Genomic DNA, 22,665 nt, shown 5'->3' with positions numbered 1-22,665 from the left:
TCTCTTTTACAAAACCACCTTGACAATATGCTGGCCCTAGAAATCCTGCAACTAGGGAAAATGATTTTGACTGCTTTTCTAAAAGTCATGTATCTTATAAAGAGGAAAGTCAGAAAGAAAAACAAGCAGTCTAGGATCATTAATTCCAATTGAAGTTTATCTAATTGGGTATATTTTGCTGCTAGGCACTATGTTCTGAAACAGCCTCAGGAAGGATCAAGGCAGATATTTTTAGTGTCACATGATACCCCATAGGTTTGGTCAGTTCTCACTTCCAGGCTGAGTTCGTGTACATCAAGGGTGTGGTGGGCCTTCTGATGACACATTTGGTATGGGAAGAATTAGATACAGAATCATTTAACCAATAGTGGGAGGGTTAGGGAATCCTTTAAGGGTACATTTTAATCTGAAGGCTGAGGTAGCCTAGAAAACACGTAGAAGTTATTATTTTCTGTCTTCAATTCTGATAGAATAAGTGAGCGGAGGAACAGATAAGTTAGGCTATCTGGTTAGAAAGTGTTATCAAACAAGGAGAATTGGAGTGGAAATCTGGATTCTGAATTCTGTGATGCTGTTTTTGTTCTTAGTTGGTTTACTTTAAAAAATCTCAAGAGTATACATTATACACTCTGTTCAGTCTAAGAGATTTTCTTCACCTGCCCTATTCTAATGTAGTAGAAATTCTTGTTGAGATATTTCACCCCAAAATAGAAGAATGGTTGAAAAAAAGAATGTGGTACATAGAAATGGAATATAAGAAATGGCAGGAAATAAGGAGCATGCAAAGGATCCTATAAAATGTTACACATAACTTAAAGAGACTATTCAAGTCATTGTAGGCTATATAATCACTTTTAAATTGATTGAAAACATGAGATTAATTAAAAGAAAAAAATTTACCCCCAAAATAATAGTATATTATGTAAACACAAAAACCATTTTTCACTTATCAATTTTTCCCCGTAAAATCAAAATGTTCAATCTTGAAAATGACCACACACACACACCCCTCCCACACACACCCTACTGTGAAATAATGAAGAAAAAAAAAAGGTGAAAATTTCAATTCACAGGGAATCCTTGTTGATCTGCCAGTAAGAATATGTTATAACAACAACAGCAGAAGAATATGTGTAACCAAAATCATCAAGCATCAGGATTGGTTGTTGTAAACGTGCAGAATCCATAAGGGAAGATGACCAAACAGCCTTTTGAAGATGTTCACCAGTACTTGCCACTATGCCATTGCTTTGCAAAATTTTCTTTCATCCTCCAAATATGTCCTGCTTTGTAGAAAATGACTCTTCTGCAGTGAAATATGAGAGTTTTAAACTTGTGAAATAGTTTCTGAGAGTGGTGGTCTAGCCGGTGCCAGTAAAGGGCTTGGAGGGCCATGGGAGAAGGAATTCCAGTCTTCAGTGTGGGCATGTGGTATTTTCTTGATTTGATGCTATACTATGTAAAGTGTTCTGCCAAAGCCGTTGCAAGTACCGTCCACAGCCACGTTGCTGTTCTAAGCCCCTTTTGTATAGAAAGTTTGAAGTCACCATTGTCTGACAGGGTCACTTTTGAGTCACCTTTTATAATGTGCACCTTTTATAATTATATCACGCAAAGTAGGCTGGCCGTCAAACACTCATTTGAGGCCTGATAGGTCACACCATCACCCCTCTCTGCCCCCTGTAGCAAACTTATTCATGGTTGTCATAATTTTTAAAATAGTAAACATTTAAAAATCCATTTGGAAAAATCCAAAGGTTGGATTTTTCCAAAGTTTGAATATTAATGATCTTCTACTATACGCACAAATGTTAAATGTCATTTTTGAACACCATGGCTAATGTCATTTGTGAATTGTCCAAGAGAATTCATGAAGGTAATTTAAATTTGAGTAGGCTTTTTTGGGGAGGAGGAAAAGGGCATACTTTCCCAGTAAGAAATTCTAGGAAGTACTTGACCAGCAAGAGGACATTCTAGGTAAGAGAAAAAGCAGTTAAAGATGTAGAGGGTAGTGGGAGATGTCTGGAATCAGACACAAAGAATAATGGAAGCCCATGATAGGTGGAAAGACTTGAGTTGATCTTACTTTTGCAAATAATCCTAATTTTTAGACTTAAGTGAATTATATTCCATGGACTTAAATTCCATGGACTTAATCCTAATTTTTAGACTTAAGTGAATTATATTCCATGGACTTAAAGAGTTTGGGGGAAAAAAAGGAGTTTGCAGGTGTGGCCTAGGAATGATACGGAGATTTTTAGAAATTATGGAGCATGCCATAGAGATTCCAGAAAACTAGAAATGAATAAGGTCAGCAATTAAACAAGTACTTTTGAACACTATAATGCTGTGTTATGTTAGGGTTACAGTGATGAATAAGACAGCCTCAAGGAGCTCAGAATCTGGGTGGGAGAAGGAAGGGAGTGGAGAGCCTTTGCTAGAGGATGTAACCTTCCTGATGGATCTTATTATGATGAATCTATAAGGGTCCAGTGAGCCTGAGTTTTTAGACTTTTACCCCGTAAAAGAAAGTAATCTATTTTCAACTTTTCCAAGAAAGAAAATATATTTGGAAAATGACAAGTTAATATTTTTGATGCCAAACCCTAAGACAAGAATCTGATAAAGGATTCTTAAATAAATATCAGTAAGCAATTAGGAAAGAGTCAACCTGATTCACCTTATCCACTTTTTTGATAAGGTTATAAATACTCATAGGTCAGTAAATCCAATTTATTTAATAAAGTCTCAAAAATATCCTTGGGGATATACAGAGAAATTGAAGGTATATGAAAGTACTTGGATTGAAGCCAGTTAGAAAATACCCATAACAGTTATCTAACAGAGTAGAGAGTAAGAGTGTTCATGGAATGTTGTTGTTCTGCCCTATTAGATGTCTTACAGTTTATTCAGATAAGGATACTTTCCTTTGTGGATAGCACAAAATTGAAAAAAAAATCAGTTCCATAATTATCTCAAGTGATTATAACTTGGGGTAAAAACTAATCAAATACAGGTCGGTGGTCAAATAAAAGTGTGGTGTGTGTGTGTGTGTGTGTGTGTGCGTGTGTGTGTGTGTGTTTTCCAAACAAATTTCATAGCATGGGTAAAAGGGTGGAACAAACATGGTAGAACACTTCATGTGCTAGTTCCTGGCAGTACTGGATTTAGATTGCTTGGATTCCATTGTCCTTGGCTGTGGTAGGTCTACGTTAGGAAGAATATATGCAATTCAGAGTATCAGAGTGCTTGCCATATTTAAAAAAAGATTTTGAGAAACAGCTGCATAAGACACACTTGAAGGAACTAGAGATATTTAGTCTTAATGAGTGTGATATTCAATTCAGGAATCTAGGTAGGACTGACGTAATCAAATGTCTTTTAAAAATATTACTCTGCAAGGTGGAGAACAGTTGGAGGAGACAAGAGTAAATTTGGGGAGACTAATAAGGAGAGAATGTCATGACACAGAGGAGAAATCAAGGCATTTGGAGATGGAGAGAAGTGGAAGTAAATTCAAGAAGAATGGACTGGACATCCATGTGCGGGACACAGAATGAGGGAAAGTGATGAGCTTGTTTTGGAGACCATTAGGTTCAAGATGCTGGCAAGGCATTTTAGTGGCAATTATCAGTCAAGCTTGTAGACATTCTAATCTAGTGTACAGAGAAACTGTGGGGTTGGAAATAAGGATATGGGAGGCATCTGAATAGAGTGAATATCAACAGGGATGGACATTTATATGACTTTTTACAGTTCATGGCCACTTCCACACTCAGTATAGCTCTTTGCAGCAAAGCAAGCCTTATTATTGGCATTGCAAAGACACGAGAACCAAAATTATGTCAGTTTGCTTAAGATTTCAACACTAGTAAGTGACGAAACACAGGAATTGAAACCAGGTGTTCTAATACCACCTTCTAAGATCTTTGGTGTGACTTTTAAACTACACTACAGTACCTATCTAGTGATAATCAGAGCCATAGACGAAGAGCTTTCCAAGGGGAAGAAATATGATGACCATAGCTTGGGACCTGCCTGTTTTTGGGACTAGAAAGAAAAGTGTCCAATAAAGGAAAAGGAGAGCAGTTAAGAAAGAAAATGCCAGGACTGTATTGATTCTAGAAACCAAGGAGGTGCAGGGTGGGTAGAGAGAAACCAAGGAGGGGAAGAGATGGTTAGCATTCTTAGGTACTACCTAGAGGGTCAGGATGCTCAGTTCTGAGAACAGACCACTTTATTGCACATTTGCCTTTTTTTCATCACTCTCTCTCATTTCACTTGTTTTGTCTTTAGCTCTTGAACTAAATTATAAATTTCTTGAGGGCAAGGTCTATGTCTTATTTTCCCTGTAGACTTTGTGCTGCCTAATGCAGAGCTGTATCATAGACTGATATGAAATGTGAAAGCTCTCTGCATGCAGATGATTAATCATCACTAACATTTTTTCCAGAGACACAGTCTCTAGTGCCAAGAGCACATTTGTTTAAAATGTGCACTTAAATTTGAATGAATCTGCCTAAATGGTGCCATCTGTTCTTAGGGAGTTTCAGAAATGTTTTAATATGATTTTACCTTTAAAAGGACAAATGTCGGGGCATGCCTGTGAGACATATAGACACCCTTAAATAAACACAGAGCAGACACCAGCACATTCGATCACACTTCAACAGCTACACATAAAGAATGTTTTCTGAGGTTTAAGAAAATTTTAGCTAAGAGGACACCAACTACTACTTCATGCAGGAAATATTTATGAGAAGTTACAAAATTGTAGGCATGGACTCCTACAGCATATTACTGCATTTTAATTACAGACTCCAGAAATACAATTTAATTTGATGTAAGTCTCACATTTCTTTGAAATAGGTGCACTCTTCCATTATTTGCTAATGGGCCACATTTTATTGCGACTTCCGCGCATCCATTTGGAAGCTGAAGACAGCTGTTGGGGAGAGTCTCTGTGTTCTTCATTTCTATCGATTGTCAGTGTGACTTTTGTTTCAGTACTGTAGAATTTATCGCAGGGCGCATATAACAGTGACGTGAAACCCATGTTTAAGTTCTGCAAATAACTTCCAGTCGCTTTTGAGACACCTCAACTTAGGTTCTAAATTTGAGTTTGCGGTTTTACAGGCACAGCTATTTGCTGATCCACTTCAGCATGCAAAATCCCACACTGGCCAGACCTGGGTATGGTTATTGTGGCAAAGAGTAATGGGTCACATTTTCAGCCTATTTAACTCACTGGCTACATTATCATCATCACCAACCCAATGCCAGGATTTTGACATCTGTGTATTTTGGTAGTTGGTGTAAATCAACAATGGTGTATAACAAGAACTCAGATTTATGGAAAGAATTTCGGGTTAAAATAGCATCCGAGTGTGTTACCCTATCTGAATATGTGTGCATCCATATGGAAATTCTTTCATTAAATCCCATTTTTCCAGAGATGGAGAGCTGCACACACTTACTTACATGAACAGTCATTTGGAATACTGTTAGTTAAATTTTATTTTTAGATATCAGAATTTGCTTCTGATAATTAAAAAAATTTATGTTTGTTTATTTTTGAGAGATTGAGAGAGAGCAGAGTGCAAGTAGGGGAGGGGCAGAGAGAGAGGGAGACATAGAATCCAAAGCAGGCTCCAGGCTCTGAGATATCAGCACAAAGCCCCACACGGGGCTCAAACTAAGGGACCATGAGATCATGACCTGAGCCAAAGTTGGATGCTTGACTGACTGAGCCACCCAGGTGCCAGCTTCTGATAATTTTAAATAAATAGGATATTACAGATACAGCTGAAGCCCTCTTGTTGGCCTTTTGCTTTGTATCCCTCAAAGAGGCAACCATTAGCATTAATTTGTTAATTAATTGTTGATCATGAGAATATTAAAATAAATTATAAATTATAATAATATATACTTATTAATTTGTTAATTATTAACAAAAAATAATTAATGTAATTAATTTGTTCTTCCAGTCCATATTTTTATACTTTTAATACCTAAGTTCTAGAGCCATGAATGAAGTTTTTAGGTGATACTGCTTTTTGAGCACCTGAGTTCTGTCATAGATATCATTTTGATCATTGGAGTTTACATCATTCTTTAACATGCTATTTCTCATCAGCATTTCAGAAACCCATCTGTCCATCTATCCGAAGAGTGCTTCATTTTGACTTCTCTATAGTTGAAATTATCCCAGTTTTTTCATCTCTACTACACAGATTTTCACTTAGGTTATATATCTTATACCAATGGGGCAGTGAATGCCTCATATGTGTGCATACCACCCACCCCTGTTCACTCTCCCCCAGTGGGACTTGTTCCAGACTTCTCTCCAGGAATACACCTCGGAGTCTGTTGCTGGGTTGTGGGTTATATCCATCTGCAACCTTACCAAATACTGTCAAAATGCTCCTCAAAAATGGGTGCTTCATTTATAGTGCCACCAGCAGTATATAAATGTTCCTGCTTCCTTTTATCTTTACAAAGCTTGTTTTGTTAGACTTCATTTTTTAAAAGTTTCTAGTCTAATGGGGGTGAGAAAAACACTTTATTATTATGGCTCTAATTGTTTGTCCTGATTATTTGTGAGTTTGAGCTTTTTTTTTTTTTCAAATACTTATTGACCATTTTCAGGTTTCCTCTCTGTGGGTTGCCTGTTCATATCCTTTGCTCATTTTTTTTTTTTTTTTTTTGCTGGGTTGTCTTTTTCTTATTGATGTGTAGAGGTTCTTTCAAACATTAATCTTTTATCAACTATATGGACTGTAAACATCAACTCCCAGCCTTCTAACTCTGTGGTAGATTTTATCACCCAGAAGTTCTTTACTTTGGGATAATTTGATCAAATACTTTCAATAAATTCATTTTTTGTTTTTTTTATTTTTTGTTTTTTTGTTTTTTGTTTTTTTTAAATAGTTTATTGTCAAGTTGGTTTCCATATAACACCCAGTGCTCATTCCCACAAATGCCCTCCTCCATGCCCGTCCCCCCCTTCCCCTCCACCCACCCCCATCAGCCCTCAGTTTGTTCTCAGCATTCAAGAGTCTCTCATGGTTTGCCTAATAAATTCATTTTTGTGTTTAATATCTTATCATAAAAGATCCATGACTACCTTGGGTTGGTCCTGATATGCTTCCAGATTTTCTTATATGAGTGATAAAATTGTGTTATTTTACACATAAGTTCAGTCTTTAATACATTCTGGAATTTGTGTATCAAGTGTGAGAAGCAGCCTAAATTTATTTATTTTTCAAGATGGATAGCCAATTATTCCAGCAGCATTTGTTGATTAGTCTCTCCTTTCTCCATTATGGTGTGATGTCACTTCTGTCCTTTACAGAGTTTCTAAATGAGCCCAACATGTTTCACTGATCTCATTATCTGTTCCTGCAGCAATACTGCGCTGTTTTAATTACTATGGCATTATACTATACCTTGATGTATAGCAGGACATGTCCCCCTCTCTTGTTGTTCTTTCACAGAATTGTTTTTGTTTTGTTTTGTGTTTGCTTTTTTATGTTTGTTCCATCTAGTTTTTAGAATCAAGTTGTTTGTCCTGTTCCACAAACGTAACATGTGGTATTTTTATTTCAATTGCATTGGCTATAGAGGTTAATATAGAGAAATTAATATACAGATTAATTTTCAGTTTTCCCATCTATGACATGGTTTATTAATATCTAGGACATCTTTTACTTAGGTTTTCTTTTTGTATCTTTTAATATTATTTTATCATTTCTCCTACAAATCACATATTTAATAATATTAATTCCCCATTATTTGTCTTTGTTGCCATTATAAGTAATATTATACTTCCTGATTAATAATCGCTGGGTTATTAGAACTTTGCTAATTTGGTGTGTTGATGTTGCATCCAGCGACCTTATTAAATTACTTAGTTTTTAACAGTATATAGATGCTCCTGCATATTCTTTGTAGACCACCATATTTTATGTACATAATGATGTTTTCATCTCTTCTTTTCCTGTCACAATGACTTGTATTTCTTTTTCTTGTTTATTGCATTGACTGGGACCCCGTGTTCACTGTTGGGTAGTAGCAGTGATACTGGGCATCCTCATCTGTGGGTTGTGTGTTAGAAGTGTGTAATGAATTCTCCCAATGTACCCATTCTCACCTTTTTCCCATGACATTGACATTAAGCATCTGCAATATGGCTAGCCAAGGTTAAGGTGGGAACTGTGGTCATGTAATGAAATTAAGTTATCATATTCGTGAGTAGACCCAAGCCTTAGCTTATTCAAACTCTTTCCTCACTTTCTGAATCAACTGTTGTCATTCACTTTAGAGACAGTACATTAAAAATAACTGAATTTAAAGGGTCTCAGCTAAGACTGTTTTTGTTGCATTGGACAGCACTGGCTTCATTGGAAATATACTGTCAGAAACATAAATTTAAACATTTTGATAAGTTTCTCAAGATTCACATATGAGTGAAGGATTATGATATCTGTCCTTCTCTGACTGACTAATTTCACTCAGCATAATACTTAACAGAAGACCATGGAGGAAGGGAAGAGGAAAAATAGTTATAAACAGAAAGAGAGGGAGGCAAACCATAAGAGACACTTAAATACAGAGAACAAACTGAGGGTGGATGGGCAGGTGGGGGAGAGGGGAAAATGGGTGATGGGCATTGAGGAGGGCACTTGTTGGGATGAGCACTGGGTATTATTTGTAAGCGATGAACCACAGGAATCTACCCCAAAAACCAAGAGCACACTTTACATAGTATATGTTAGGAAGTTTGACAATAAATTATATTAAAACAATTTTTTTGAAAAAGTGCAAAAATTCTCATTGTTCACATTCATTTTGTTTTACAATTTCCTTTTTTTTAGACTCCGATGAACCAAGCTTCAACTCGTTCCCACTGCATTTTCACTATTCACTTATCAAGCAAGAAGCCAGGATCTGCGACTGTCCGCCATGCCAAACTTCACTTGGTTGATCTGGCTGGTTCAGAGCGAGTTGCAAAGACTGGAATGGGAGGCCAACTTCTAACAGAGGCCAAGTATATCAACTTGTCCCTTCATTACTTAGAACAGGTAAAATGGGCACAATGGGATTAACTATATCTACCATTTCCTGACACACTTTGCTGGGGACTCTGCTAGCATTTTTGTTTTTTGTTCTTCCTCTTTTATTGTGGTAAAATATACATACCATAAACTTCATAATTTTAATCATTTTAAGTGTACAATTCTGTGTCATTAAGTACATTCCCAATGTTGTGCATCCATCACCACCATCCATTTCCAGAACTTGTTTTTATGCCCCCAAACAGAAACCCTGTACTTATTAAGTAGCAATGCTCCATTTCCTTATGCTTCCAATACCTGGTAACCTCTATTCTATTTCCTGTCTCTATGAACTTGCCTATTCTAGATACTCATATAAGTGGAATGCACAATATTTGTCCTTTTCTGTCTGGTTTATTTCCCATAGCGTAATGTCTTCAAAGCCCATCAGATGTTGTAGCATGTATTTGAATTCCGTTCCTTTTCAAAGCTGGGAAATGTTTCATTATATGTACACGCCATGTCTTGTTTATCTGCTTATCCATCGACGTTTTGGTTGTTGCTACCTTTTGGCTCTTGTGAATAATGCTGCTGTGAACATTGGGGTAGCTACTAGCATTTTGATTATACCATTTCACTTAAACCTTACAAGAGCCCTACACTGTAAGGTATTTGTTATTTCCATCTTATAGATTTTAAAACTCAGATCTTCCTGAGGCCTTCCCAAGGTTACCAGCTAGCAGTAAGGCAAGGAGTTGAATCTTGAATTGCCTGGCTCCAAAGCCTATGTGTTTTCTCACTATACCTTATTGCTTCTATTGTAAAGTTTGTAATGAGTGTGAAAATAGGTTATAAATGGCCTCCTGTGGCCTGTCTTTTCAGGGCAATGGCTTAGCTGTAGGAACATAATTTAGAGATGACCGATATCTTTTCAGCTTCTGGTGACTTGAGTTGTTGATTGTGATCCTGCGATGGTTCTGTTTTAGCCTCTCCTCCAGACCCCTACCCCATGTTCATTACGATCTACCCCAGTGTGTGTTCTCTTTTTTATTTCTGATTTTGACTCCTAAATGATAAAAAAAGTTCATCTGAATTTAGCCAAATAAATTTTCCAGAAAAAAAAAATCCTCATCCCCTTAAAATGAGCATACTGAATTGGTTGATTCCTCAAGTTTCTTTAAGGTCTGTGAGTGAAATGCTGTGAGTTGAATGTTAAAGATGGCAAGTACTTCCAAATTCTAAGGGAAAAAAAAGAGAAACATGATTAAAAACTGGAGTAGAGAAGTGCAGACTATATTGGCAAGGCAGAAGGACTTGCTAATGAGTGTTGGAGGCTAAAAGATTTGAAAAAACAAACAGAAATGCACCCCCCACCCTTACTGCCTAATGAACCCTTTTGAGACTGACATTGTCCTGATGGTAAATGCTCTCTAATGGTCAAGTTGGCTGAAAAAGCAGATTGAGAGAAACCTCAGGGAACTGTATCTGAACAAGGTACATGCAGTTAGGCTCTGACCAAATAAGCCCAGTCATGTAGCACCCAGAGATTAATGGCCTGCACGGTGTTCAAATCATTCTAGTGTTTCTGACAAGATTCAGCCTTCCCTAGCTCTTCCTTACTCAAATATTACACACTACTTTTACTTAACAGAGCTTTTACTTAATAGGACATTTACAAAACGTTGATATAAAAACATAATGGACTGTATTCAAAGTGCTTTATTTCAAAGAAATATACCTAGTTGCTTCAGTTAGTAGCACTGTCTGCTTGAATTCCCATCATGCCCATCTGTTCATACAAGATTATTTTCATTAGTTGAATCAGAATTCCCACCAATTGTTAACACTCAAGGAAAACATTCTGCCCCTAGTCCTCTCCCTTCATTCTAGCACAACTTTGTAAGCTGCTACTTCTCATTAAAACTATTTCTCTCCCTACATCTCTTCTCTTCAAAATTCTTACAACACGAGCTTCATGTGGGTAGTCTTGGTGGCTCTGTGCATTGGATTTTATGTATGACGAATTTATTTACTTATCAAACATTCATAAGGAGCAGTAGCATGCTAAGGACTGCTCCAGGCACTGGAGCATAGTGCCAAGCAAAGCAGAAACGGTCCTTGCCCCAAAGGTCTCCGGGGCCAGTGCAGGGAGATGTGCATGGAATAAATACTCATTAAACACTTGGCTTTAGTGAGTTATGCAGAGAAAGGCCAAGGGGCGAGGAGAGCGTGTAATGGGGGATCAGACTTGGACTGAGAAGGGCGGAGGGAATGAACGTTCTCTCAGGACTGATACTAAGCAGAGATTCGAAGAACGAGTAGGAGGGAACCAGGCAGGGCTGGAGTTAGAGTATGTCAGGGAGTGGGAAGTAGGAGTCTGCCAGCCCTTACCTCCAGTCCAGGGGCTCCATTGACCCAGGGCCAGCGTGACATTCACATGTTATTGACCTTTGGCTTTCAGAATGTAAATGATCTGTTTCATATTCACCCATTGTGCCACTCTAGCTGTTAACTACTTCCACTGATCTACAAGTGTCTTCATGGAGGTGATAGCATAAGATAAGGGAGAGAGAGATAAGGGGAAGGTTAGCTTGAGAGTGAAGAGGGACACTAATGTAGGAAACTGGAGTATGTGAGTGGATGTAGACGTGTGAGGTTGAATAAATCTAGGAGTTGTGGCTAGAGAGGAAGTAAGTGGGTAGTAGAGAAATTCTGGAATTTCACGCAGAAAGAGTTAAGTGAGAGAGAACTAAGGAGTATAGGAGAATGGGAATAATAAGAAGAGCAGGCAGATACTATTAATGAAATAACAGGACTTTTGTACACAGTTTTTCTTTACGTTGGACTTTATTATGGGGCTAATGAGACTGGAAGTGTAACACAATTTAACTCACTTCATTCATTCATTCATTCACAAATTATGATTCAGTGTCCATGAAGTGCTACAAGTTATGTTAGGCAATGGAAATAAATGAATGGGTGAGAAAATAGTCTATGCTATTGTGTTATCCAGTGAAGGAGCAAAGCAAATAAACAGATCCTTACAGGGCACCTGTATGGCTCAGTCAGTTGAGCATCTGACTCTTGATTCTGGCTTTGGTCATGATCCCAGGGTTGTGGGATCGAGCCCCACAGTTGGGCTCTGCACTGGTTCCACAGCAGAACCTGCTTGAGATTCTCTCTTTCTCTCTCTCCCTATCTCTCTCCATCTTTCCTCTCCCCATGTGCCCCTCCCCCACTCGTGTGCACAGGCTCTCTCTCATTCTTTCAAAAATAAAAAAATCCTTACATACAGTCAGATAAATGCTTTACTAGAAATTAAATGTTTGTAATTAATTGCATCCTCTCCATCTCAGTTTCAATATATATATGGAGATATCCTAGAAAATAGACAATTTGCCTACCTCTCTTACATTTATTAGCCCACACTAATTATAGAAATTCCACCCAGAACCATCACTGCCCTTCTGGCCACAATTATGGACCTTACACCTGCTCTTGGGTCACAGCCTTTCTGAGTTGAATGCACCTTATTGTGCTCATAAGTAAATAAATTTCTGTTTGTCAGAGCATTGTTGGTTTTGGAATCTTCCTGTGTATGCAGTACTCTTTCCAAAAAGTCTCCTCAAAAACATTTTAAGCCACAATAACCGGGTACATCTTGGCCCTAGAAATTAAGTCTAGGAAGAAAAGGAAGGGGACATGCATAAGCCTCACCCAGTGCTCCTGGTGTGACCCTCAGTCTCTGTCAGCCCAGACATCAAGTGAGAAACCACTGGGAACAGAGTGTTTGCTCTCTGACTCTACAAAAATCAGGATCAGGGTCTCCTTCAGCCAGTTATCTCCCATAAGTGGGACTTCTCCAGAGTTTTGGTTTCCATTTGGCTTCCACTGAATATGCGTGTTCAGGAGAAAAACTAATGGTGCCAGTGCCAGTTGTAACCACTCCAAATAATTATCAATTTTCAGAGGCTAATTTTCCATGTGCTTCTGAGTTCCTTAAAGAAAAATCTCTTTAATTCATTAAAATAGCAATTTGAGTTACTGATTTTAGGCATAGTTTCAAGGTAGTTGGAGATATTGTTAAGTATAATGTGAGTTTCCACTCTTTGTTGCTTAAAGAATGCCTTCAGGAACATGTTGTTGTGTTTATACATGAAATCCCAAATGGGTGTAGACACTAATAACAAAGAATCCAGGTTGTATACCACCTCCTTACCCTGTGCCGTGCAGATCATTTGGTGCCTGCCTAATTCAAGAGCCCAAAGTAGCCCCACAAAAAATAACCTACCTTTGCCTCTCTCCCAGATACTGGTCATTTCTGGGTCGCTCTGAAGATCTGTATCTGCTCCAAGGGGTCTGGGCTTGTTATGGTATCTCCAAACTCCTTTAGAGCTGAGAAGAGCCCTCTTGGAGAAAAATGGCCGAGAACTGGGTTTATATGGTTGTAGCAAGTGTCCAAAGGGATCATAAAGAACATAGCCTTGACACTCCTGCAAACATGGCGTGCTTTTTGTTTTAGTATCCCAGAAATGGTCTCTATTCATCTTTAAAACATTTCTGTGAGATAGACAGCCATTCTAATCCCACTTTTACAGGTAAGGGAATAGAGGCCAATAAAGGTAAGAGATTCGCCTAAAATCACACAAACATACAGCTGGTTTCTGCCTCTGAATCCTGGGTTCTTTCTTTTACTATGCATTGCTTTCATTTTCCCCATTTTTAAAGACCATGCTTTCCAATCCATAATCCCATTTTGAATTTTAATTATGCTCTTGAACAATTTTAGAGCCCTTTCTAGAAAGGACATTGGGATTGGTTCTATAACACTCATTGCAGGAGTAGCAGCCAGGGGCCCATCCCAGCTCTAAGAGTAGACCTTGACTAGTGTAAGCTAGGTGTGGCCTTGGCCATAGTGAGTGGTTCAGAGATGGGCCTGTGACGCAAGTTGGTCCCTAGGAAAGCTTAGGATGTATGTTTAATGATTAGAGATCTTTATCACATCAGTTATAAATAAAGACATTGGGCAGCCGTCCGGTGGCCATGAAGAGAGGCAGACTTCTAAAACATAGAAGGTAGAGCAGGTATTAGCAAAAACTAAGTCCTCGGTGGTAACACTGACCTTTTGGGTCATGTGTAACTTAAAACATTCCTATTGCCCTATTCCTATTGCCCAGTTACATGGGCCAATACATCTCCCTTATGATTAAATCCAGTTTGTACATTTTCTGTCATTGCAACCAAAAGCAAGTTAAAAACTCCATTTAATTGAATACCAACAGGAAGTTTAATAAGCGTATTCTCTTTTATGTCATCTAAGTTGTCATCAGGTTGTTGAATAGAAGAGATATTAATATTGTTTCCTGAAACGGGAAAAAAAATAGTGACACTTGTTTTATGAAAGAATTTCAAAGTGCTTAGAACACTGTTAGATACTTAATTATGATTCACAAGCAATAATGCCACCCTCTTGGCACATCCATCTGACCAACTGCTCCCTCTGGTATTCGACGTTGGGGCCTGCCTTGCTTGTTACAGATATTTCATTTGTCCTCTCGGCTCTGAGGCTCTGGAGTTCTACTCAGCATCCCCTGGTACCACCATGCCACTCAGATTTGGGTCTGCTATGTTCTCCACTTCCTTTCCGATTATATCAAAACTCACTTCTGCCAAATCCCATTGCATACTATTGACACTTGTGCTGTCTTCCTAGGTGAAGCTAATTAGTCTACTCATTTATTTGTTCACTCATTTCACATAAACGTGTCAAGCGCATATTGTATTAGATTCCTTAGTTGTAAACCGAAAAACCCACTGTAGCTAATTTAAACTGTGTAGAGTTTATTAAACATAAAGAGCGTCCAGAAAATTCAAGAGCTGGGCTTGGATACTGCCCAGCTAGGAGCAGAGCAAACAGGAGACACCTCCAGCCACACCGCTGAGCTACTCTGCAAAACATCACCATTATCCCCAGTTGGCACTCAGAACATTAAATCCTGGATTCCAGAAAGTTACTGCAGCTGCCTCCAAGGAACCAAATGCCCTTGCCACCACACTCTCCTACAAATCTGATCTTCCTCCTTGTCTCCTACAAATCTGATCTTCCTCCTTGTAGCCACCACCTCTCATGACTCACCTCCCAGTTCCACACTAGGGTGTCCTTTTGATGGAGCTAGGTCTCGTGTGGCAAGTTGAGTCATAAGAGAGACTAGGATGTGAATCTAGAATGGGGGTTCTCTGAGAGCTGAGTGAAACAACTTAGTTTCTGTCCCATGGACTGGGGGCTGGACACTGCTCTAGGCAGTGAGGTGGAACTGTGAATGAGGGAAACCAAGGTCCCCTCCCTAATAGAGCTGAAAGTCAATTGAGGAAGCAGATTTTAAAAAAGTAAATAAGTGAATATAATTTCAAATTGTGGTAAGTACTAGAAGAAAAAGGAAATATATTGATAGCCTGGAGATAGGTGTGTTACTCTTGACTAGCCGTTCAGTGAAAGCCTTGTGAGGAGGCAAAAATTTAAGCAAAGATTTGAATAATGTAAAGCAGGAAGCTATGTGAAAACCTGAGCAGCAAGAACATTCTAGGTAAAAGGAACCACAAAGTCAAAGGCAGTGATGTGGAGATAGTCTTGGTATGGTGGGGCGACAGCAAGGCCAAAGGTGGGCTATGAAAGCACAACAGAAGATGAGGACAGATAGGTAGACAGGGACCAGATCACACAGGAGTTGGGCCATTCTGGTAAAGTGCTTCAGGAGGCTGCTGGAAGGTTGTAAACATGGGAGTAACTTTATGTAATTTATATTGTATAAAGATTTCTCTGTGGAGAGTAGACCCTGGGAGCAAAGATTGAAAAACCTTATGAAGTTGTCCAAGGAAAGGATAATGGAGGCTTGTCCTGGAGTGGTGGCAGAAGAAGTGGGGGAAAGTGGTCCAATTCTGGGTGTGTTTTTTAGGTAAAACTAATAAAAATTCTAAGGAATTGGATGTCGGAAATGAGGGGAAATAAGGATGATGCCCATGGCTTTAGCCTGAGCCACAGGGTGGATGGTGGTGCCTTTAATAATGATGGGTAAAGCCTGGGAAAGAATGAGATTTGGGGGAAGAGGGGAGAGAAGGTCAAGGATAGACATCCAAGTGGAGGTTTAGGGTTGCCACAGAAATAGTAGCTCAGGGAACAGGTGGAAACTGATGATATAAACTAGGGAAATGTCAGGATATATATGTATTTAAGTCCAGAGGATTGGATGAGATACCATAGGGAAAGAGAGGAGGATCAAGGACTGATCCCTGGGACACTCCAATGTTTATAATTTAGGAAGAAGAAAAGGAAGCATTCATTAACTAGTGTTTGAGGAAAGATGAAAACCAGTGAAGTGTGGTGTCCTGATTACCAATGAACGAAGTGTTTCTGAAAAGAGGCAGTGAGTACCTGTGTTGAATGCTTACTCAACTCAGAAGTCTAATAAGATGGCAATAAACACTTTCTGTATAACAGGGGTTGCTGATAACCTTGGCAAGAACCATCTTAGTTTTTAGACTGTAGTGGGCAGGCAGGATAGGAATGATCCAATTGAGAGAAACAAATTAATGCAGAAAAGAAGAGTTAACTGTATAAGCGAGGTAGGTAAAACGAGAAGAGGGAGAAGGTAAGAAGATGGGGGACTGGCCTTAGAAGGAGCAGTTTAGTGACACAAGGAAGGGCAGAGGGTCAGGAGGGAATTAGTGGTGGGACATGAGATAGCTCTGGTCAGGCTGCTTACTTTTTATTGTTTCTTCCAAGTTTATTATGTTGCAAGAGACAGAGACAGCATGAGTGGGAGAGGGGCAGAGAGAGAGAGAGGGAGATGGAGAATCCCAAGGTGACTCTATGCTGCCAGTGCAGAGCCCAGTGCAGAGCTTGAATCCACAAAGCCGTGAGATCATGACCTGAGCAGATACCAAGAGCTGGATGCTTTAACCAACAAAGTCACCCAGGAGCCCCAGGCTGTTCACTTCTAATAGAAGGTGTGTGACCATCAGCTCAGACTAAAGGCAGGGAGAGGAGGCTGCAAGGAGGTTTTAAACGAAGGGATAAGATGTGAAGGCCTAATTTCTGAGAGTGGAGAAGTAATTATTGAGAGAATATCACAGGATACCTGGTTTGTAATAAAATCTGTGGTCAGGAAAATAAAGTGAGACCCAGTGGTATTATGTGTTTTTGCCCCGAACAGCCTTCAAATACAATCTTGTTTTGTAAACCAAGAGAGTAGAAGAGGTTCTGATGGAGCTAATTACACAGCTGAGAGCAGGGAGGATCAGCATGGTGGCAGGTGTTGGCAGAAGTATTTTCTAGAGTCAGGGCCCCCTCAGATCACATCTGTGTATGACTTATTTCTGATGCTTGGGATGGACATCCTAGCACTGTGTTCATCTTTCCAGGGAAACCCTGAACCCCTGGTGGCTCCCTTTGGGGACACCCCCACAGCAGCCTTCTATCCAGCTCAGACCTTCCCATTAAGTACCTAACACACTCGTGAAAAGTAAGACGAGCAAGACTCAGCTGAACCAACATGAACTTCCCCCATCACTTAGAATGGTAGTGAACACATATAGAGGACTTCTTATGAGCTAGGTGCTTCTTAAAGCAGTTTGTGCAGTTTGACTCTCAATCATCTCAGCTCCCTATGAGGGAGATATTATCTCTTGTTTTACAGTTGAGGAGATTGAGGCAAAGATGTTGAGTGACCTGTCCTAGTAAGGCTAGGATTTTGGAGCTGGACAGTGTGGCACCAGATTCTCAGGCCTCCACCACTAACCCCTGCTGTCTCTCATAGTTCTTATGTACTGTTCTACCTCTTCTTCCTTGGGTCATATAGATCAATTTTGGTAGGATTTTTTTTTTATTTTTTTATTTATTTTTATTTATTTCTAGGGAGAGAGAGAGAGAGACAGCGTGAGCAGGGGAGGGTCAGAGAGAGAGGGAGTCACAGACTCTGAAATAGGCTCCAGGCTCTGAGCTGGCAGTCAGCACAGAGCCCGACGTGGGGCTCAAACTCACGAACCGCGAGATCATGACCTAAGTGAAAGTCGGACGCTTTACCGACTTAAGCCACCCAGGAGCCCCTGGTAGGATTTTAAAAATCTGGCATGATTTACTCTTGAGGTTTTTAAGAAAAAGCGTTTATTTAGTTTTTGAGAAAGAGAGAGAGAGCACAAGCAGGGGAGGGGCAGAGATAGGGAGAGAGAGAATCCCAAACTCCTTCACATTATCAGGGTGCAGAGCCTGACACTGGGCTTGATCTCATGGAACTGCAAGATCATAACCTGAACTGAAATCAAGAGTCAGATGCTTAACCAACTGAGTCACCTAGGTGCCCCTACTCTTGAGTTTTTATATGGATTTTCCAATGTCTGAGAACAGGATAATAATATATCCTATTCTGTACCAAGTTATATCATCTGTCCAAACATCACAGCATTCACGGTGGTATGTTTTTGCTTAAGTTTACTTCCCTCCACTTCCACCATTACTGTACCAAATATGGTAAAAATATTTATTCTGGGCCCAAGTTTTAGATGCCACCCCGCATTCAGTTATGATTTCCATTTATATATTTTTTGATTTCCGTTTATACTTTTACTGTAATTGCAGCTTAGTTGACTGTCAAATGTGCATTTTCTGCTAATCTAATGCCATTATTTTTCTACTGTGCCACAGGTGATCATTGCTCTTTCAGAAAAACACCGTTCCCACATTCCCTACAGGAACTCCATGATGACCAGTGTCCTAAGAGACAGTCTGGGAGGGAACTGCATGACGACCATGATCGCAACACTCTCTTTAGAGAAAAGGAATATCGATGTATGTTGGTTCCTTCTGGAGATCTCAGTCTGAGTTTCTGTTGATAGTTTATAAGATGGAGTTGAAGGTCCTGCGTGGGCTTCTATCTTTTCAGCTGGTTTCAGACACAAATACCCTACAGAGTTCACAGCTTTTGTTTGTTTGCTTGCATTATAATTACCCTTTTGAGAATGAACTTCACATAGCGCAGGACAGTGGGAAGAAGGCTCGTACACAAGTTTTGGGAAGTCCACTGGTAGGTTGGTAATGTTGGCCAGAAGACACAAGAGAAGAGACCCATTAACTTCTCTTCCATTTTGCTCCTGATTACTGAGATACCTTGGAGGCACCTCTGTGAGGTGTCCCTGGACATGTCGCTGAGTGCAGTGCCCAGGCTGCTCATGGGCTGGCTGCTGACTGGCTTTCCTGGGTTACTTTAGAGTTAGCTTGGCGTTTTATGCATTTCAGTTGAATGCTCGGTTCTAGACTTTCTCCCAAAGAGGAAAGTAGGAAGTGGTAGGGTATCTTTCAAAACAAAGCCAAGCCCCAAGTGCATTCTAAGATGCCTTGAAAAGCCTTTCTTTTTGGTCTATTAAAATGTTTATTTTGTAGTCTCTCATGTTTGTGGATTATAATAGTACCTGCTATGATTATGATTTGTATATGTAGTTTTCTGGTTGAATAGATCAGTAGTTGGAAGAGACATACCAGTTGCCACTCAGGACCTCACAATCTCCCACATTTTTGGCATTGATCATATTGTTAAACCAAAATAAATTTTTTATTAAGATTTTCATTAAAATTACATTCTAGAGGAAAGCTTTCTAATTTGGAAGTCAGTCTGAAACCTCATTGCATTTTATACACATCACTCTTTAGGGTGTGTCTTTTTTCCGTGAGCAAAAATTAAGTTTTCTCTCTTTTAGTCATAATATTTTAAGGAGTTATTTTCCTTCCTTAGGAGTCTATATCGACGTGCAGATTTGCACAACGAGTGGCTCTTATAAAGAATGAGGCTGTTCTCAATGAAGAAATAGATCCCAGATTGGTAAGCCACTTTTAACTTACTGTGTTAAAAAAAAAAATCAAAGTATGTCAAAGACGAGCAAAACTCAAGGAGCATGTCCTCTGTACCAGGCAGTGTTCTAAGTGTTGGAATTGTATTAATTTATTTAATTCTGATGACAACCTTATGAGTAGATGTTCCCTTCATTCCCCATTGGACGGATGACAAAACTGAGGCACAGAAATGTTAAATAACTTGTGGAGAGTCACAGCACCATAACGGCAGAGCCAGGATTCAGATGCAGGGAGTCCGACTCAAGGCCTTGCCACCTGCAGCCCCATCAGTCCGCTACCAAGATGTGCAGTGAGTCCCGAGGACGCGTGTGATGCAGTCACATCCACTTATGTTAGATGCAGCTGGTTAGCCTTTCAGAAAACATCTGTTTAACTTTCTAGAGATAATAATAATAGACCATCCATTATAAAAGCTAACAGAGAAAAAGAAGTTCTAATGGTTATTATTAAGTAGAACCATATTTTGCATAATTGTCCTGTTACTTAGAGATTAAAGAAATATTCATCATGGGTCTGGTCCGTGGAAAAATAGCCAAGCTTCTAGTTTTATAGCAATGAGCCCTGCCTTATCAAAGTGCTTTTTTAAGGCAAAAATATTTGCAAGTTACATGACTCAGATCCTCATTTTAAATGCAGTTGTTTTCTCTTTATTTTGTTAGGCTTCTCTAAAATGAAATACAACATGGAATCAACTTATGCCAACATTGAAGATGTTGAAATAGAATATTTCAGTTTTGTACATTCCCAAATTAAGATTATATTACTTTTCAAATCACTCAGCTTTTAAAATTTTCTATAGCACAGAAGCTGGCATGAGCTTAGCATTATAAGTGTTATAAAAAGGATGTGAAATCTTACCAACAGTGCTTCATTTACAAATTTCCCAAATTCTAAAAAAATAAAAAACCTTCTCAAATTCATTGTTACCCATATTAATTATTTCCTTTTGATTGTGTGCCCTATCTCCCCTGAAATCATTGCATTAAAGTGTAGAGGTAAAGGAGGTAAAGGGAATAATGAAGTTATTTGTTTTACTCTCCTCTCCTCAGGAGCTTAAGCTGCCCTGATGGAAATCTCTTCTGGAGAAACCATATAGGTGAAACAGGGTCTCTTTCTAGTACAGGCCCTCGTGAAACAACAGCATAACACAGTGTCCCCCCACTCCCTGTTGGAAGAAGGAGTTGGAATTCAAAGGCATGAGTCAAGTGGAATGGAACTTGTAGGATGAATTCTTCTACCATCCCTCCCTCTCCAGCAAGCATCCTGGCAGCGTCTCTGAGCAGCCTGAGAAAGACAGGAATGAGCTGTTAGCCCGAAGACAAAAATTAGTACATAACTGAAGGCAAATAAACATATTAGACACTAGAGGTTTTTTTTCTTTAAGTTTGACTAGGGAAACTTTTCTTTGAAGGAACTTGAGGAATGTGGAAAAAAAAAGGTGAACATTATCATGTGTTTGATGTAGGGCTCGTAAGAAACTTTAAAGAAAAGAGAAACCCTAATCAAAGCTGATAGCTGATAATTGAACAAATGTTGAGATCTTCCTGGTGCAGGATAATCTGGTAATTGATAAGTATTATCTCCTGGCCCCTTTATTGGCTTCTAGAAACTGACATTACTGTTCATTACTTTATGTACAGACCTTTTCTGAGGCACAAGTGACATTTACAAATTTGTCCTCAAAACCACCTAAAACACAACTTGGATGGGATTTCCAGTATCTTACTATCAAATCCAATGGCACACGGGAAGCCAGCCCTCTGAGAGCAGGATCATCAAGGATTTGAGTTGTTTTCTTTACGAGTATTAATATCTCAGGAAGACAATATGATAAAAGAACTGTAAACAAGCCAGAGTCTGTGGTGACTTGGCATGGCCCAAAATCTTCCAAGGATGGCTTTCATTCCAAAGTTTCTACACTAATTTGATGGGAGATGTGACTACTCAGAATCATGAAAAGTTGGCTTAGTTTTGAGATTTCTGTTCAGTAACAGAAGATAATTTGGTTGTTACATTTGACTTTGAAAGCCTTAGCAGACATAGAAAATATGGCATCAGTATTAATTTAGTGGAGCAGGAGTGGGTGGGGGGTGGCATGTCAAATACAAATGAATGACTCATATAGTTCCTATCTAAGGATTTTCACTCTGCAGAGCCCGATGATTCCAAGCATATTTTTGAAAAGGAGCAAACAACCAAAACCCACTCAATCCTGTGCATTTAAATGAAATTCCAGGAGCACTGACATGTTCAAAATACCCAGTCACCATGTTCTTTGGAACATCAGGTCTTGTTGATTTGGCAGACATCATCCAAAACCCACCTCCATAAAATTTGACAAGCATGTTTGACATATATATCTGCAGCTGAATGAAGTAAATAAGAGGATTCTCCAGAGCCCAGTAGCAAAGTTGAGGCTGCAGTTGTCCCAGGGTAGAAGAGGTGAAGGAAATTGTAAGAAAAACATCAGAGTTGAAGCCCTGGAACCCTGGAAGACAGATAATGAACCCATGACATTCTCTCTGCTTCCCAACATAAAACCAGTGAAAAGGTGAACCAGAAAGGGAAAAAAAAAAAACCCGTCCACTGACATAGGGAGATGCTAGTGAAGCTTGTCTGCCTTAGCCCGGACTTTAGGTGGAGCAAAATATGGTTTCTCTGAAAATTTGAAATCCTAAAGCTCTGCTACACATGGGTTTGAAGTTCAAA

General features: G+C 39.3%; 1 protein-coding gene across 1 annotated transcript in view; it reads left to right on the top strand.

Annotated features, from left to right (window-relative positions):
* Positions 1 to 22,665, top strand: part of LOC120224347 (kinesin-like protein KIF6) — a gene marked incomplete at its 3' end in the record, with an annotated part of 192,246 nt that overhangs the window by 121,578 nt on the left and 48,003 nt on the right. Inside the window, exons 7-9 of the mRNA XM_039222579.1 lie at positions 8,877 to 9,083; positions 18,754 to 18,897; positions 19,838 to 19,924. Of these exons, the coding sequence (XP_039078510.1) occupies positions 8,877 to 9,083; positions 18,754 to 18,897; positions 19,838 to 19,924 (438 nt within the window). The remainder of the gene's footprint in view (positions 1 to 8,876; positions 9,084 to 18,753; positions 18,898 to 19,837; positions 19,925 to 22,665) is intronic.

Source organism: Hyaena hyaena, unplaced genomic scaffold (assembly GCF_003009895.1).
Source record: "Hyaena hyaena isolate Hyena2069 unplaced genomic scaffold, ASM300989v1 scaffold_1161, whole genome shotgun sequence".
NCBI lineage: Eukaryota > Metazoa > Chordata > Mammalia > Carnivora > Hyaenidae > Hyaena > Hyaena hyaena.
This window is presented reverse-complemented; position numbering and strand designations above follow the sequence as displayed.